The 16,569-nt window shown below is 50.8% G+C and overlaps 1 protein-coding gene across 7 annotated transcripts in view; it reads left to right on the top strand.

Annotated features, from left to right (window-relative positions):
* The window catches only part of PRICKLE2 (prickle planar cell polarity protein 2), a 122,408-nt gene extending 119,394 nt beyond the window's left edge, over positions 1 to 3,014 (top strand). For all 7 annotated transcript variants that reach the window (XM_068907276.1, XM_068907278.1, XM_068907280.1 and 4 more), the window contains one exon: positions 185 to 3,014. In XM_068907276.1, the coding sequence (XP_068763377.1) occupies positions 185 to 1,053 (869 nt within the window). In that variant the 3' untranslated portion in view covers positions 1,054 to 3,014. The remainder of the gene's footprint in view (positions 1 to 184) is intronic.
* Positions 3,015 to 16,569: the final 13,555 nt, after the last annotated feature.

Below are 16,569 nucleotides of genomic sequence, written 5' to 3'. Positions count from 1 at the left end.
TTAAAAAAAAAAAAAAAAAAAAAAAAACAGCCTCTTCAATGGCTCTTTAGGAGGGCCCAGTTTTTTTTAAAGCAGAAGTCCACAACCTCAGGTTAAAACCAGCTCTTCTTGCTGCATCTCTGCTGACAGAAAACTCTCCTTCTTAACTGTCTTCTCTTTCCTCCTTTCCCCTTTTCCTGCGAAGGCCTCTCTGCAGATGGCGGAGCCAAGCGCCAGGAGCATCTCTCCAGATTCTCGATGCCAGACCTGAGCAAAGACTCTGGCATGAACGTCTCGGAGAAGATGAGCAACATGGGGACACTGAATTCCTCCGTGCAATTTCGAAGCGCTGAATCCGTCCGCAGCCTCTTGTCCGTGCAGCAGTACCAAGACATGGAGCCGAACCTGCACAACCTCGCCAGCCCCATCGGGTACCGAGAGCGGCCGTCGCACGGGAGAATGCACCAGAGCTTCGACTACGGCAGCGGGGTGCCGGCGAGCAAACTGGCCGCGCAGGACGGCGCTAGGCACGCCCCCATGAGCGAGCGCACGCGCCGACGAACTAACCTGCGGGACGACGACCGGCATTACCGCCCTCACAGGCCTCGGCGGTCTCGCCGCTCCCGTTCGGATAACGCCCTCCACCTCGCCAGCGAGCAGTGCTGCCGGCTGAAGGAGCGGCCGTCCCTGCGAGCCAGGGAAGACTACGACCAGTTCCTGCACCAGAGGAGCTGCAGAGAGGCCATGGAGCACGGTCCCCGCAGGGACGTCTACGGCCAGTGTCCGCGGACGGTGTCGGATCTCGCCTTGCAGAACCACCTGGGCGAGCGGTGGGGGCCCTACTTTGCCGAGTACGACTGGTGTTCGACTTGCTCCTCCTCCTCGGAGTCCGACAACGAAGGCTATTTCCTCGGGGAACCGATTCCACAACCCGCCCGCCTCCGGTACGTGACCAGCGAAGAGCTCCTGCACAAGTACGGCTCCTACAGCATGCCCAAGTCTTCCACCTTGGGCGGCAGAGGACAGTTACACAGCCGGAAAAGGCAAAAGAGCAAAAACTGTATCATATCCTAATGGCATCCTTGCCGGGCACCTTCAGAGAATGTAAATGAACTCACAAACTTGCACTGTTTTAGATCATGTAAGCGCTTTTGTTGTAACAAAAAGACCTGAAGATTAGGGATTTGTAAGAAGGTTGTAGACTGGCTTCTATAAATAGTCATAATCGTGGGCACAGTGAATATATTTTGCACATCTTTCTTTGAGGAAAAAAAAGTTCACTTTAGCCTTTAATATTTACCTAGTAGTTTTTCCTCTTTCTCCCAAATACTGCCACCCTTTAAAGTTCCGTTTGTCCGTATGTTTTAGTTACCACTGTTTACTATAACCATCAGTTTGCTAGTAGCTTTTGCTTTCCACCACGCTTTTATTTTTCATTACCCATTTTGGTAAGTAATTTGTCTCTCTCAGACAGTGCGGGAGCCTAAGTTATTTCCATGATTGTTGTAAATGCAATGTAAATGAGAGTTTGGAGAAAATATTTTTGTATTTTGTAATATCAGAGGAATTTCTATATCTTAGGAGTCACTGGGAAAATGCATGCACATTCATAACTGTTTTCAGCCAGAGCTAAACAAATGGTACTTTGGAATCCCCTTTCCATTTCATCATCATATTTCTTAAGTATATCAGTGAATTTTTGAGTTGTTATTTGTTTGAGGGGTTTTTTTTAACTTTTTTTTTTTTTTAAGTTTGTTTTGTTTCCTGGTAAATGAAGAGAACATTTTCTGACTCATTAAATCTTGAAGAGGCCTCGGTGGCATTTTGAAGTCTGCTCACACCTGTGATTTTCAGGTACACTCTATCAGTCAAATACAGGAATCCTGGCCGTTGCAAAAGTGACTTTTTTGTTAAACAGAAAAGAACAGAACTACCAAATGTCTGCAAAGTTGTAAATGACCAAAGCTGGAGAAGGAATTTTACATCTCTGTAGAGAATGCTGAAGTTACTAAACGTTGAACTATTATTTGGAGTAAATAAAAGTGTAATGGTGCAATTGTGTGATGTCAGCATGACGTTGTTTTGAGTATAGACTTGTCTTATGGTGCTCTAGTTTCCTGGGTTATGTTAACTGCTGTTCATTACCAAGTGGAAGTTTCAATATTGCCTACTACCTAACACGTTAAGAGAACGACTGCAAGCTACTCCCAGCGGGTCTGGTCCTGCCCTGGCGAGACGCCCTCGCCTCTCCGAGGCTGGTTGTCGCCGGGGCCTTATCCCCAGGGCGGGATCAGGCCCCGATTCTGGAGCTAGAACAAACCAACAAAAGCATCAACATGGTCGAGTGTTATATAAATAGGGCTCAACTGTATTGTATTATGGTGGATGTGAGTTTTTCTCTGTACGCTTTTAAACCATTGAGGTACTGACATCGAGGTGTGTCCCGGCGCGTTGTCCAGAGGGACAGCGGAGGAGGCAGATGTTGCGTGGGATTGCAAACGAGTGCGGTTTCTCGCAGCGGTTCCCAGGGCACGGCTTCCTTGCAGCCTTTGGTGCTGCGTTGGGGAGGACGGGAGGCCCCGCGTCCCCCCTGCCGACGCCGGCGGCAAAGCTCCCGTTGCCCTCAGTGGAGGAGCATTTGCAAAGAGGCTCTTGGCACCTAAAGATGCAGCCGGGCACTGCAGCGGGTTACGGAAACCTCTGCTTTGACGCGCGCTACGCCTGGGAGACGTAGCCCCGCTGCGCGGCACTCGTCCCAAAAGCTTTAGGAGCATCATGGGGTGCCAGAGCGGGGCTGGCACTGGCCTGAGCACCCTGTCCAAGAGCGTGGGAACAAAGCATTGCCTACTCAAAGCAGCAGATACAGGAGATCTTGACGGTGGATGTCTCCATACCACAAACTATTGCTAGGAATTTTTTTGTTGTTTGTAAAGGACAGTGTGATAATTATTATTCCTTTAAAAAGAAAAAAAAAACCACTTAAGTATATTTAAAAAAATGTTTTTTCCAGTTGGAATAAATGGAAATATTCATCCAAAGGGAAGAGTCTCGTGTGTTTGTTATTGTTAATGAATGTTTGTTAGTTGCAAAGTGGAATAACTTCTTTTATTTATGTTTAGCCTGTATTATAATTAAAGCTTAAATATGAACTCAGTCCCATCCCTGACGTCATTGCTGGTGGGCGAGGAAATCCAGCAGAGGAGTGGTCCTCTGCGCCAAATTGTCCCGCTGCACGCAGCACCCCTTCCCGACCATTGCTGGGCTGATGTGACCCTGACTGATTTTGCAGTATTAAAAAAGCCAAATCTTCACCAGGTGTTATTCAGTGTAGCTCAGCTGAAATCCATAGCATGACTCCAGTTTATGCTGAATGAGACTTCAACCTGTAATTTATAAATAACAGTCTTTTTCTTATAAAGATCACAGATCTTTACATGTTTTCCAAAACAGGCCTGGTAAGTAGGGTAGGGGTATTGCTTCCAGTGACAAGTATGACACTAACTACAGGTTACTATATAATTGGCTTTTAATATGTACAATTTAATTCATTGTCACTGATTAAAAGCACAATGAATGTTGTCTATCAGATCTAAGTACATCGTGCGGCTGAGCTTCCCGAGACCTAACTGCTGTTTGTATAGCGAGAGCCTGAATTGCTCAGCAGACGGCAGGGAACTAATCCCCAGCGCTACTCCCCTTAGCTGCTTATTGCCTCTCCGAAAAGCCAACGTGAGCAGTGGGCACGGGGCACGCTTGACTCTTACCCAAGGTGTCGAGACTCGCTGGCCATCGGAGAGAATTGCTACACCTTTTCCCCTGCAATTTCTTCAGGGAGCTCAGGTCCTGCACGCTGCGATAACGTGACCGGCGCATTTAGTTCTTTGTAACACAAAGCGTAGGACACGCATGGGACACGGGACATAGGAGGGGATGTCACCCGCTGTTTCTTGGCTGGGTCTTTAAAAGAATGGCTAAAAATCTGGCCATTTAGCACACACACGTGGAGAAAAGGGTAATTTAATTACTGCGGTCTGGGCATTTTCCCCCATGAAATGACGAGTACCGACGTGGCTCCCTGTGCAGCCCTCCCCGAGGCGCTGGGGCGGCGGTGGTGCAGGGTCTCCCCACACCAGCGTTTGCCACCCGAGAGGCCATCTCGGCGCTCTCCACAGACGGCTGATGTTTAGACCAGCTTTACCATATCCCTTGGGAGCAGAGCAGACAAAATGGCAAGATGAGAACGTCCCAGGTGATGCTCCCCTCCACCACGTCCTTCGCTCACACAACATAAAGGTCTCACATCACATTTTAGAAGAAAGAGCGTGTCAGGAAAATAACCAGGTTGGTAGGAATTTCAGCAATAAGAGCGCAAACCCAGGTTTCAAACTTTTTTTTTTCTTTTTCTTTTTCTTTTTTTTTTTTTTTTTTGCATATGGCCTCCAGAAGTCCTATATGCTTCAATGCGTGAGGAAAGGACATGATTTTTCTTTTTTTTTTTTTTTTTTTTTTTAGCCTATTCAGGCTATGATTAAACATTTCTGACAAACCCACTGAGCTTGAGGGATGGAGCTACAAGCCTGTAAAATTCGGCTCCGTAACCATCTGGCCCTGCTGGTTTACCTTTCTGCGCACGCGGTGTGCAGGGTCACGGGCGCCTGGCGGGAGCAGGAGGGCGCTCAGTCATTTTCTTCAATGTCTCAGAGAACTTCGTAACTTCACTAGATGAAAAAAAAAAAAAACCCAAATCTGATCAGGTCTATTGCTTGCTGCCACAATTTTCTTCCATACCAGAAGTACGTGGTGTCTCCCTGGGGCTGGTGCCTTCCCTGGAGGTGCTGCAGCCGAACGCTGTCGGGGCGGCTCGGCGAGACTCAGCTGGCGCATACAGATATCTAAGAGTTTCTGCTGGCTCTATTTAAAAAAAAATAAATCTATAAATAAAAGACAGGAAACATGATGAAAGAGGACAGACTACACTCCTGTGGGTGACAAAGAAGAGTTGTTGGCTTTTTTTTCCTGGGTTTCTTTTTTTTTTTTTTTTCTGAATGTGGAGCTGTGGGATGCTGCTTGCTAGCTGCAACATGACACTGAGCAAGCAGTTTCCTACATCTTCCTGAAAATGATAAATGATGCAACAAAACCTGCTGGAGCCCTTCAGCTTGCGCCTCGCCTCCAGCACCACCAGCCAGGCTGGGTCGGTGAGTCTGTCTCTGATGCTCAGGTCACCCTCGGGCATCCAGCACACTGAGACTGATTTTTTTTTTTTTTTTTTCAGGAGGCCAAAAGCCACAGGGCCTCGAACCCACCCAGACAAATTGTGCCTTGTGCCCGGCTCTGGGAAGGGTCCTGCGAGCTGCTGACGTTAACAAGGGCTGAAAACACTCAGCAGCTTTGAAAACCGAGCTGCTCACTGCGGTGCCTACATGCACGTTAAAGGGGGAGGGAGGGTTGCTGCAGCATTCAGTGCGCTTTTAATTAATGAGCGCAGTTAGATGGGGGCTGAGGAAACTGGAAAAAAAAATCCTGCTCGATGTCAGTTACTTTAATATAGCGCTGTAAATGCGGCCCTAGCCAGTACAGCCTGAGCTTTTCCCATGCACCCAGTAACACAAGCCGTGGAGCTGCACCTAGCTGGCCAAAGGGCTTGTGTTGCCCGCGCAGGTTGCCTGCTCCTTTTCGTTTGCTCCTCTGTATTTGCTTGTTATTCTTCCAGCGTCGCCGGTGCTTGTCCTGCCTACTGCCACCTCCCTCCCTTTCTGCCACCGGGCTGTGGCAAAGGAGCCCTGGACCGTGTCTCCCTCGCGGCCCCCCCCGCCTTTCCCCGCTTGTTTAGTAGAAGTGCAGAGTCCGGCCGGACGAGAGCCGGCGCGTCCCGACGTGTTTGCACAGCGCCTAGCGCAGCCGGAGGCCGGGAGCATCGCGGCAGCGCTGAGTCTGGCAGTGCTCTGCCACCGCTCCCGCCTCGCCTCCCCCGAGCTCGAGCTAATCTCGGCTTCTGGGCCAAGTTAGCTGATCAACTTTTGCTTCTTTCAGGCTAAAAAAAAACCCAACAAAAAACAACAAAAAAACCCCGCCAACCCTGTTCCTTGGTTTTGCATACAATTAAGCTATTCTTGAAATCTAGGCTGCCCTCATTCTCGTGGAGATTATCTGCCACCTGTTAGATAACTATCCTCCGCTACTGGGGGGGGGGGGTGTCTCATCAGCCAAGAGCAATTTCAAGCGACTTTTTTTATTTTAAAGATTAAATGCCTTTTTTTTTTGGTCCCATTTGCCTGTACCAGCTGACAGCACGGTAAAGAACAGACTTGATGCAATGCATCTTCAACCTAGATCCTTAAACTACTTAGGCACTCAGCTCCTCTTTGGTTACAAGGGAACTGGTGGCCAAGGATGCTCAGGTCCATGAGCAAGGGACTGGAGAGCTGCAGCCCTCAGCAGCGCGAGTCAGTGCTTTGAAACAGCGGCGCGTTTACAAACCTTATAATACCTTACAACAACATTTTCCCCTGAGGACTGTACGCAGTGTCCTGATTCACCACCAAAGTGGCTCCGTTCTCCATTTCACAGCGGTTCTTCCTGGGGCCAGAGCCGGAGACCTGAGCCCTCCCCGGCCGCACGTGTGAGCTCACCAGCCCACATACTGTCGTCGCCCGTTCTCCGAGTTACGCCCACACAGTTCGATCGGCTCCCTCCGCTTTCCTGAGTGTCAGCTCTTAGCTTTCCGCTCCTTTTAAATTGACTTCAAACTCCAGTTGGATCAAGTCCGGCAGCTTTGCTACTGCAGGTTTCCCTGGATGTGTAGTTTTGCTTTGGAGAGGCTCACTAGCACCTGCCCACGTAGCCCTTAGCAAAGGCCCTCCCATTGTCCACACCTATTTCTATCTTATGCTCTTGGGAAAAAAAAAATAATAATAATAATAAAATTCCTTTTATTAACAGGCAGGTACAGCCAGATGCTGACATTTCGCTTGTTAAGCACCAAGGCACTACTACAGTCAGAGCTACAGCCAAGAAAACTGCGCGGCTGGAGCTCTGCGCAGCAAAGGCATGAGACCGTTCAGACTAGCGGCGCCCGCTACCTCCGTGCCTGGGCCCCGGGCTGGGGGGCCGAGCGGCGCGGCCAGGCTCCAGCTCCTCCGGCGCGCCGGCCCCAGAGCTCGGCGGCGCCGCTGGCCTTCCCCGCCGCTCCACCGTCCTGCTGCTCCGCTTTGTCGTAGCAAACCAGCACGTTACCAGCTTCCCTGGTTTAGGCCAAAAAAAAAAAAAAACCACCCCGCACTCATTCGCCAGCACGTTCTCGGGAGAGTTTTCTTGTCGTAAAAGCAAATATTTATATCTGCTGCTCCCTTAGACGATCTGGATAGGGTCAACTTTTTAAGCAAGGCTTAGCTGAAAGAACTGATTTATTAAAATGGATAAACAAAGCTCTGCGAAGCAAGTTAATTCAGTCTAAAGAAAGTATTAAATGCTGAAGAGCGCACATCAGCTCAAGGAATATACATACACACACGGACATATATATTATCTCTCTCTATATATATATATGTACACAAATACACACACATATGCACTCACATAATTCATACACTCAGATACGCCGTCAGCTGGACTGTGGTCCTGTATTAGCGCTGCTGGCACTGAGCTAGGCTGTGCACGTATTAGGCTGTGTCCGTTAGCACACGCACTGATTTTTAACAGACATAGTCCAGCGAGCAGCTCGGGCCTGCCCGGTTCCCACCGGAGCAGCACCCTGGGGTGCCAGCACCATCCATGGAGGCTCCTAAGGAGTTGCAGGCCCTCAGCACCCCCCTGCGCTCGGTTTCCACATCGCCAAAACTCAAGTGCAACGATGCTTAACCAGCGAGGAGCGCAAATTTGCATGCAAGATGCTACCAAAGCAAGTCTGCCTCCGGCCACCCCTCGCCGGTGGCCTTGGTCCTCCCCTCCCTTGCGCGGTCCCCAGGGTAATGATGTCTCTCAGGCCTGACACTGAGCACGTTCCCCCTCGGAGAGCAGCGCTTTGCACCAACCAGCACATGCCTGGCCAAGGGCATTTAAAACGCTCCATTTGGGGCAGAGCCCGGTTTTTGGCGGCGTCGGAGAGCGCACGGGCGGGCACCAGCTCCAGCCGTAGCTCGGCGCCCTTCAGCTCCTTACAGCCCTAAAGAACTCGGTTCATCTGTACACACGATTTTTTTTTTCTTCTTTTCTGTAAGTCAGCCTTTAATTGTCAATTATTTGCTCACGAGTACTCTTCCGTGGTTGATGCTGGAGCAGACTCAAGCAGTTTTTATTTTGGTACTTGGTTTAATTAGGTTTTTTGGAGCGGAGCAGCAGGGAAGAGTGCTATTCCTGCTGCTCGTCACATATTCGTTATTCACATTTCTCAGTATCCCAAGTAACTCGGCGCAGAAAACACATAGACGCAGACGGAAAGGTACACAAAGCAGCCGGAGGGGCCGTAGCTGTTACCGCTCGCTTGCTCCCGTCCCCTCCGCGCGGGGTGGCCGAGAGCCGACGCAGGGACCTTTCTGGTGCCAGGTCGGCAGCGGCCTTGGGAGCTCTGGGCCCGCGGCGGTCAACGCAGCCGGTCGGCTCGGCTCTGATGAGTAACTCATGCGACGCCTCTTCAAAATAGTGACCCCCCCCCCCCCCAGCCCCCTCCGTCCCGCGCTGAGCAGCGTGTGAGTATTTAAGAAGTTTGACCTCGTACAAACAGGTTTTAAAGCGGGAAAACCAGTGAGGGAGAGGGAACGTGGGAAGGATGGAGGAGGGAAGGGAGAGCGACAGAGAGACAGAGAGAGAAAGGAAGGAAGGAAGAAAGGAAGGAGAGAAGGAAAGAAGGAGGGAAGAGGGAAAGAAAGGAAGAAGAGAAGAAAGAAAGGGAGAAAGAAAAGAGAAAGAAAGGGGAAGGAAAAGGAGGAAAAAGGAAAGAAGAGAAGAGAAGAAGAGAGGAGAGGAGAGGAGAGGAGAGGAGAGGAGAGGAGAGGAGAGGAGAGGAGAGGAGAGGAGAGCAGAGCAGAGCAGAGCAGAGGAGGAGAAGAGGAGAGGAGAGGAGAGGAGAGAAAAGAAGAGGAGAGGAGAGCAGAGCAGAGCAGAGCAGAGCAGAGGAGAAAGGAGGAAAAAAGGAGAAAAAAGGAGAAAAGAGAACTAGGAGGAGAAGGAGAGAAAAGGGCAAGGGGACAGGGCTGTCCCCCATATGCTGGCACAAGGCCAGCCCCCAGCCCCGCTCCCGGGCACCCGTTGGCACCTTACCCTGGGGGCCGGGAGGGCCGCCGGCCCCTGGGCTCCCTGCGGGGCGGCCAGGAGGGGCAGAGACCCTCCACGCTCGGCCACCTTCCCTCTGCCTGTGCGAGGGAAGCCCCAGCTCCTCGGGAGCCCCGGCCCCGCGCAGCACCCTTGCAATAGGCAGCAGCCGGCCGGACGCGCGCCTGACGGCTTACTGCAGGATTTGGCACGGTGGGAGTAGCCGGGCCTGGCGTCGCCACCTGGCCCAGATGTGACAGCTGAGGGTTTTTCCTCGGATGAAGAAAATCTTTGCATATTTAGGCATGTGATCATTTATGGCAACAGATACAAAGAGTGGAAGTTGATTTTTGGATGCACAGAGACTGGAGCAAACCAGCATCACGCCCCGCGGAGGCTTTCCCGCAGCCCCAGAGACAGCTAGCTGTAATGCTTGTTAGCAGCCAAGAGTGTCAGGGGAGCCGGTCGGGGGGAAAAGAAAGGTGAAAATATCCCAGTATCGCTTCCATAAACTGAAGTTTTAAACTAACATTGACGAGACTGTCATTACTGCTGAGCGTCCGCCGGGCTTGGGGTACAAAATTCCTTTTACTCGTCTCAAGTGTCAGAATTTGCAAATGCAAGAAATTTTCAAGTACAACGGCCCTGTGTGCACGCAAATGGCTTTGCATGCATTCAGGTGGTTTAAAGACATCAAGAGCAAAACAAAAACGGTGCGAAACTATTTTTTTCCTTTCAACAAAGTTTTAAATATTGTTTTCCTTCCATTTGCAATGTCGATTTTTTTCGAAGGTGACAACATTTTCAAAGCACAGCGTTTCTTGCCATGCGAGTCGCTGAGTCCTGCTAACTGACCGGGAAGCAGTAATGGGTTGGATCGCACGTACAGGAGGAAACTGGGATGAAGAATGACACAAACTCAGGAATGGACAAAAATCATAGAGAACTAAACAGGGGGCTGAGATCAAATGCGCAGGGACCTGGTACACAGCAAACAGCTTGGGCACGGGGTATTCTCCAGGTGGTGGGTCCTCCCTCTGGGGCTTGGCCAGGCCCAGGGAGAAAACCGGGCTGTTGCCCCTGTGCCCAGGGATTCTCTGGAGGGCTGAAGTTTTGTTCATGGTAAAAATAAGAAGGCTGGTGCCCATAGAAACAATCTTCCCTTGGTGTGACCTAGGCACGTCTTTTGGTAAGATAATCAGAGCACCCTTTGTGTGACCAGAGCTGGCTGGAAGAGGAAAACACTCACTGGCAAGCCCAAATCTGCTCGCGTGAAACAAATTTTATCAGCAGCAGGAGCTCGACTTCCTAATGAAAATAATTTTTTTACAGCATGCTGAAGAGCTTGCAATGTGGTCACGGGTCTCGGTGTGGGGAGTTTGTCATTCTGCTATTTTCAGAGAAAGCAAAAAGCTCCACAAAGAAATGCCTTGCTAGCTGATTTTCTAGGGGACAAAGTATTTAAAGACTGAATGGTCTTAGCAGAACAAACAATGGAAAACGTGCCTCCAGCTTTGACTTCTGCTCTGCTCCCAGCCCAGGTCTGGGGGGTGACTGGACATACTGGGATGCACTGGCACTGCTCTGGGAGCTCCCCTTGGCATTGCTAGCAAACTCCATGTGCGTTTGCATTAAAGCTTCCCCCCCCCCCCGCCCACCCCCCAGGAATGGCCAGGACATATGAACACCCCGGCAATGGTCCATTTTTTCCCTGTCTCTGTCCCCTGTGGGTAGAACCAGAAACAAGTACGGATGCAGAAATGGGGGAAATCTCCAGGGGATCTGGAGCTGCTGATCTGTGCAGCTTTAGGATCTGGAGGGCTGTAGGATCTAGGGCAGCTGAAAGAAATAGAGAGACTTCTCATTAACTTTTATTGCCAAAGGAACTACATATCTGTCCTGAAACAGTTGTGCACGTTCCCCATTTCTAGTGCATGCAGTTCTTTCCATCTTCATAGCCCATTACTCACCGCAAAAGGCAAGGACAGCAGACACCGCTTTGGATGGGCATCTACTGCCAGCACTAAGCGAATTTTCAGGAGCAAGCACAGTGCTGCACGCACATCCACACACTGAGTTCTGCATCACCACTTCCATCATTTATACGAAGAACGATGAGGAAATAACACATTTTAATAACAGCATGAATATATCCCTCAAGCTCTGACCGATAAGGCAGTAATCAAATTTCACCAATGCGAAGTGCGATCCCACAACGCTCTGCTGAAGATAAGCCAGTCCCCAGAACCGGGTGATGCCCCCTTCCTGCAGCGCGCGTGTTATGCTCGAGGAGTGATTTCTCCAACATCCACTACATTAAGCTAGAGTCAGACTATCCAGATCTAAATCAGCTCCTGATGTGCTTTCATCTAATAGTCCCAATAACCACATTGGCTTCATTTTCATACTGCATTATTTATTCATAGTGCCTCAGGAAACAGTGGGAGCAGATTACATCCCTGTAAAGTAATACCTTGCTCTCACTGACGCTTTACCAGCTTTTGCAGCAAAGGACCGAGCAAGCTAACTGCCAGCCAGCAGCAGCACGTTGCCCGGCAGCATCCAAAGCCCTCTGCCCGCCCGCAGAGCAGAGACGCAGCACGGTGCCGGGCAAGCGGCAGGTGCAGAGTACGGGCATCAAAGCAGATTCACATTGGAAAAGCTGGGGCTGACGGCCGAAACAAGGCACAGCCCGAGCACCGTATATCTCTTAACAGGAGAGTGTCGTCCCTTGGGTCTTTCTGCAAATCACTGCAAAGCCCTGCACGCGAGGTGCCTTGTCTCTGCTCACCCGTCCCTCCGGACCATGCAGCTCGGTGGCTGCAGTAGATACAGAGCTCAAGTGAGCACCTGAGCGGCAAAGCTTCGCTGAAATTATCTGGGACAGCTAAAGACACTTGGCTCCTTCAGCATCGCTGCACTCTCTCTCACACTCCTTATTCTTCCTCCCAAAGCACCGTATGAGGTGGAGGAGGGAACAACTCCTCAGTGCAACCTTAACCTGATTCTTAATTTACCCCCTCAAATTTTCAGTCCCTCTATTTCAGGCTTTCGGCAGCCTGAATTTGGCTGCAACCTGCAACCCTTCTGACAGGGAGGCTCAACGCTAGGCTTGATCCATTTGTGCTTGCAAACAGCATTTGCACAAGCAAATTTGAATTTTGAGGTGGGCAAGCACTTAAGACAAATATTCAATGCGAGATGCGTGAATACAGCTGTGACTCTCAAAATGTGGCCCATGCCATTCACTCAAGTAGGCAAGTAGCTGAGGGGTGAATTTACTGCTGCAGTAATGACACAATATTTCTGTACCACATAATTTGGTCCATCTAAATTAAGCGCATGAAGTGGGTAGATGACAGAGAGTACTGTTGGACGTGTAGCGGCGGCGATTGCAAAGTCCACTTTGAAAAAGTGGAAAGAAAGCCCAACTGTTTCTTTTTACTTCATCTACACTTTCAAGGTCAGCCATCCAACCCTGTATATCAGCAGGAAAATGCTAACGCTTTTCCAGCTGTTCTTAGACAGCTGCAATGTGCTGTTCAATTCCAAGGCCATTAGATCCCTGTCTCAGACTTTCGACTCAAATCATACTGATTTTCAAAAAGGCTTAGGTCAGAAGAGTAAAAAGCATTTCAGATTCTCGCAAAAATATATGGAGATATAAGCTCCTGTGAGATTTCCACCTATTTCAGCCCACATCTCGAATCCCATAATTAGGTCTCCTGTCATTTCATCTGATGCTCTGTCCCATTTATCTGCAGTTCTCCTGACCCTGTTTCCACACCGCCCTCGAAAGAAAAGAGTCTTCCTGACCTTCAGTCAGATGACTGAAATCTGGAAGAACTGCACCAACTTTGTATTCCAAATGAGACTATCGTGGCCGCAGAGCAAGGATTTGCAGAGCAGATATGCCTCCAGCAAAACTGCCCGCAAGTTTGATTTGCGAGGAGTTGACTGTCCTCCTCACTGAGCAGCGCTGGGTGGAAAAAGTCAGATTTTTTTTGGCACGTACAAAATACAGACAGCGGCTGAGCGCACGCTGCAGCCTTCAACAGGGCAAGCTGTACAGGCGGCAGCGTGCAGGGAGGACATACAGTCGTCTTGCCTTTTAAACGAGAGTCAGAACTGGTTAAGAGTGAAAAAACCGTCCTGCCTGTGAAATGGTACATGCTTGCAGTCGGCTGCGGTGCGGTGAGACCGTGTCCCCAAATGCCAAATCTAACAATAGATTAGCTGTGTGTCAACTGTGTCACCTTTTCTGTCGGGGAGATGTTTATTTAGTAAAGACAGAATATCTGTTGCATGAAAGCAAGCCACCTGCTGCCAAACAGTAACCTTTACTGCGCCACAGCATAAATGTATTCTCAGCTAATTTATGTTAATTCTGTGCTTAAAGTTGCACTGTACTTGCCAAATTTTGAAACGGCAGCTTTCTCAGTGCTACAGTATAAGCGCAGAAACATCTGCCCCCTGCTTGACAGGGGCCCAAACCCACAGCAACCCCTGCAGTTCACCCCGAAGAACTCTGGCCGCTCAGCAAGGCCGAGACGAGAGCCTCCAGCAAGGACCGGTCCCAGGACACCTGGCGCAGAAATTTGGCACGGCGAATCGCCCCTGTCAGCCCATCTCCATTTGCAGACACAGGTCCTGACCGGCTCATCGCTGTGGCTCCTAGTAGTGTCAATAATCTTGCACGCAAGTCTCCCTAAGGCACCCGGTGACTGATTTCAGTGACCACCTACCCCAGCAGCGATACTGCCTGCTGGGGGGCTACTGCCTCCTGCCGCCGGCGGGCCGAGCGGGTCCCCGCGGCTGGCTGAGGCACGCTCTGCAACCGGCGGCGGCGCGCCGGAGAGCGCAGAAGTGGTTAACCCCGCGCACAAGCGGCCTTGGCATCGCCATGGCAACTTGAACAGATGCAACACTTGTAATCGCTCCGAAGCAACTGCAGTTTTCCAGAAGATGCTCACAAGTAGCGGGTGTAATCAAGTTCTGTCTTGGTCATCTCCAAAGGGGTGACAGGACAGCGCCTAAGAAATTGGTAAGCTCTGAATGCTGCAATTGTCGGCGCGATGCCTCTGGATCAAAACCAGGCTGTTCCTTAAAATGCACAATAGTCCTCGTACCTCTCCGTTTTTGCTCAGAAACCAGGCACGCAGACCCTGAATGCAGGAAGGGCCAATCCAACCTCCTTAACCTAGCGCACATTTCCACTGCGGCACACCAAAGGAAGAAGCATCTGAAAACCTCGCAAAGAGTTTCTGAAGTAAAAAACTAAAATAAAACAGCTTCCCTATCAAATATATCCAAGTCCCGATCTCAACTTCTAGATCAAAGATTCAGCCCGGCACACAACGCTGAAAAGCTGCCTATTTAACCAGCTCAAAAACCTAACCTTGGCCTTTCTGGCTGTCTTTTGTGGGCGAGCGATCACACTGCCGTAATCCTGGAGGCATTCTGTCTTTCCAGGTTGTTTCATCCAGCTACATGAAAAGTGCATTTTTCATGCACAACCTGCTGGGCAGCTTTCCCAGGCTCGCAGAGCAGGGCTGCCTGGTGGCGGGAGGGAGCTCGGCGCTCCAGGATACCGGCAAGAGCAAATTACATCGGTTTTAGGGTTAACGTGTTTGCATTCATATTCCAGGCCTTGCTTTCACATCTATAACTCATTTTCCAACATCTTCAAGCAAATTTCACACCGTTGGAAAAATGTCAAGGGTTTAATCTGATATGTGTGATATTTACTGATGCCACTAGGGAGAGAGATGATCATATCTTCCGCTTCCCATCATGTTTCTTGGAAGAGTGAAAACATATCAGGAGACTGCACTGTTTCTAGCCATACTTTGTACATGCAAATGAACATAAATCGAACTATCTGATGAGCACAGACAAATAACATTGCATATAAGAGACCTAACAAAGAGTCTATGAGCCCTAAAGCTTATCTATTTTTTCCAGCTATATTAGATGGTTTCATGGCACGTGGCTCTACCCACAAACCTTGTCATAGGTGTATTTTAGCAGGACCTGAAGACTAGGACTAGACTCCTGTAACCCTTACACCTGGCATGAGCTGGATTACAAATGCAACTAAGGACAGCAGGAAAGAAAGGCAGATGGATACAAGCTGTAATGCATCAATACTGGAATTTTCTCAGGATGAACTTACTCCCTGCTCTATCAGCAGGAAAAAAATCCTCCAAATCTGCAAGAAATACAGAGATAAGTGACCTTGAAGGCAGCAGCCTTGAAAAGCCCACCTGAGCATAGCGCTGCGAAGATCCCACCGCCGCTGGCCCCACCGCTCCACCCGAGCCTTGTGTCCTCCGAGCGCCCAGCACCGGCACAAATCAAAGCAGCGGTCTGCGATCAGCCATCCAGACGATGAGGACCCTCCGGGGCAAGGTTTGCCCCCCGTGACGGACCTCCCCGGGGCCCTCGGTAAAGGCAGGCTGGGGGCAGTGGGACCCCGAGCCCCGGCTGCATGTGCCTCCTCCCTTCGGCTGCTGAAGATTGGGCGTTTAGAGGTGCCCGGCCGGCCTTGCTGAACAGGGACGCGGAAGAGAGAGAGGAATTAATGCTGATTAAAGGGCGACTTGTTTTAAGCAATGGAACGATCCCCTTCCCGACTCCTGCTTTCCAGCTGCAAAACACTCCGCTAGAAAATGAGCCACGGGCAAACCAGAGGCAAGGCTAAACCTCGCACGAGCTCTGATTGCGGTCACTGCTCTCCGTCCCGACTCTCCAGGGAGCTGGGCGAGACCAGCGTGGCAGGCACCGAACGGAAAGCCAAGCCGGCAAGAGGAAACGCGTTGGCCGGAGCTTTCACGCTCGAGCGTGATGCTGCTCAGCGGAAAGGTCTGTGGCAATTTTGTGCCCCAAAACCGAAACAAGCCGATAATTAAACTAGCCGGTGCCAAACCTGCTCCTGCTCGCGTGTCGTGCCCGTCCCCTTCCGAGGGGCTCTGGCCGGGCTGATCGCCCCTTGCGCGTCAGCCAGGCCGCGGGAGCAAAACCTGACATTCAAAACCCTCAGGTGCAAAACCGACCTTCCTTCAGCGTTTAAACCGAGGATTTAAAACAAAGCGGCTGCAAGGCCGCAAACAAAGGAGCCGCACGGCTCTGGCTGGGCTGGGGCGAGACGGTTCCCGCGCGCCGCCGGGCGGCGAGGCTGCCGCGGGGCCGCGCTGGCCCGGGCGCCCCTGGGCAGGCGGCGCGGGGGCAGCACCCAGGGGAGCCGCTGCAGCAGCGCAGCGTTTGCAGAGCCCGAGGGGAGCGGGGCAGGATTGCCGGCCTGTCCTGGCCGCCGGCCGCGCGGGCTCCTGCTGCTCTTCC

The sequence above is a fragment of the Struthio camelus genome, chromosome 14 (assembly GCF_040807025.1).
Source record: "Struthio camelus isolate bStrCam1 chromosome 14, bStrCam1.hap1, whole genome shotgun sequence".
NCBI lineage: Eukaryota > Metazoa > Chordata > Aves > Struthioniformes > Struthionidae > Struthio > Struthio camelus.
This window is presented reverse-complemented; position numbering and strand designations above follow the sequence as displayed.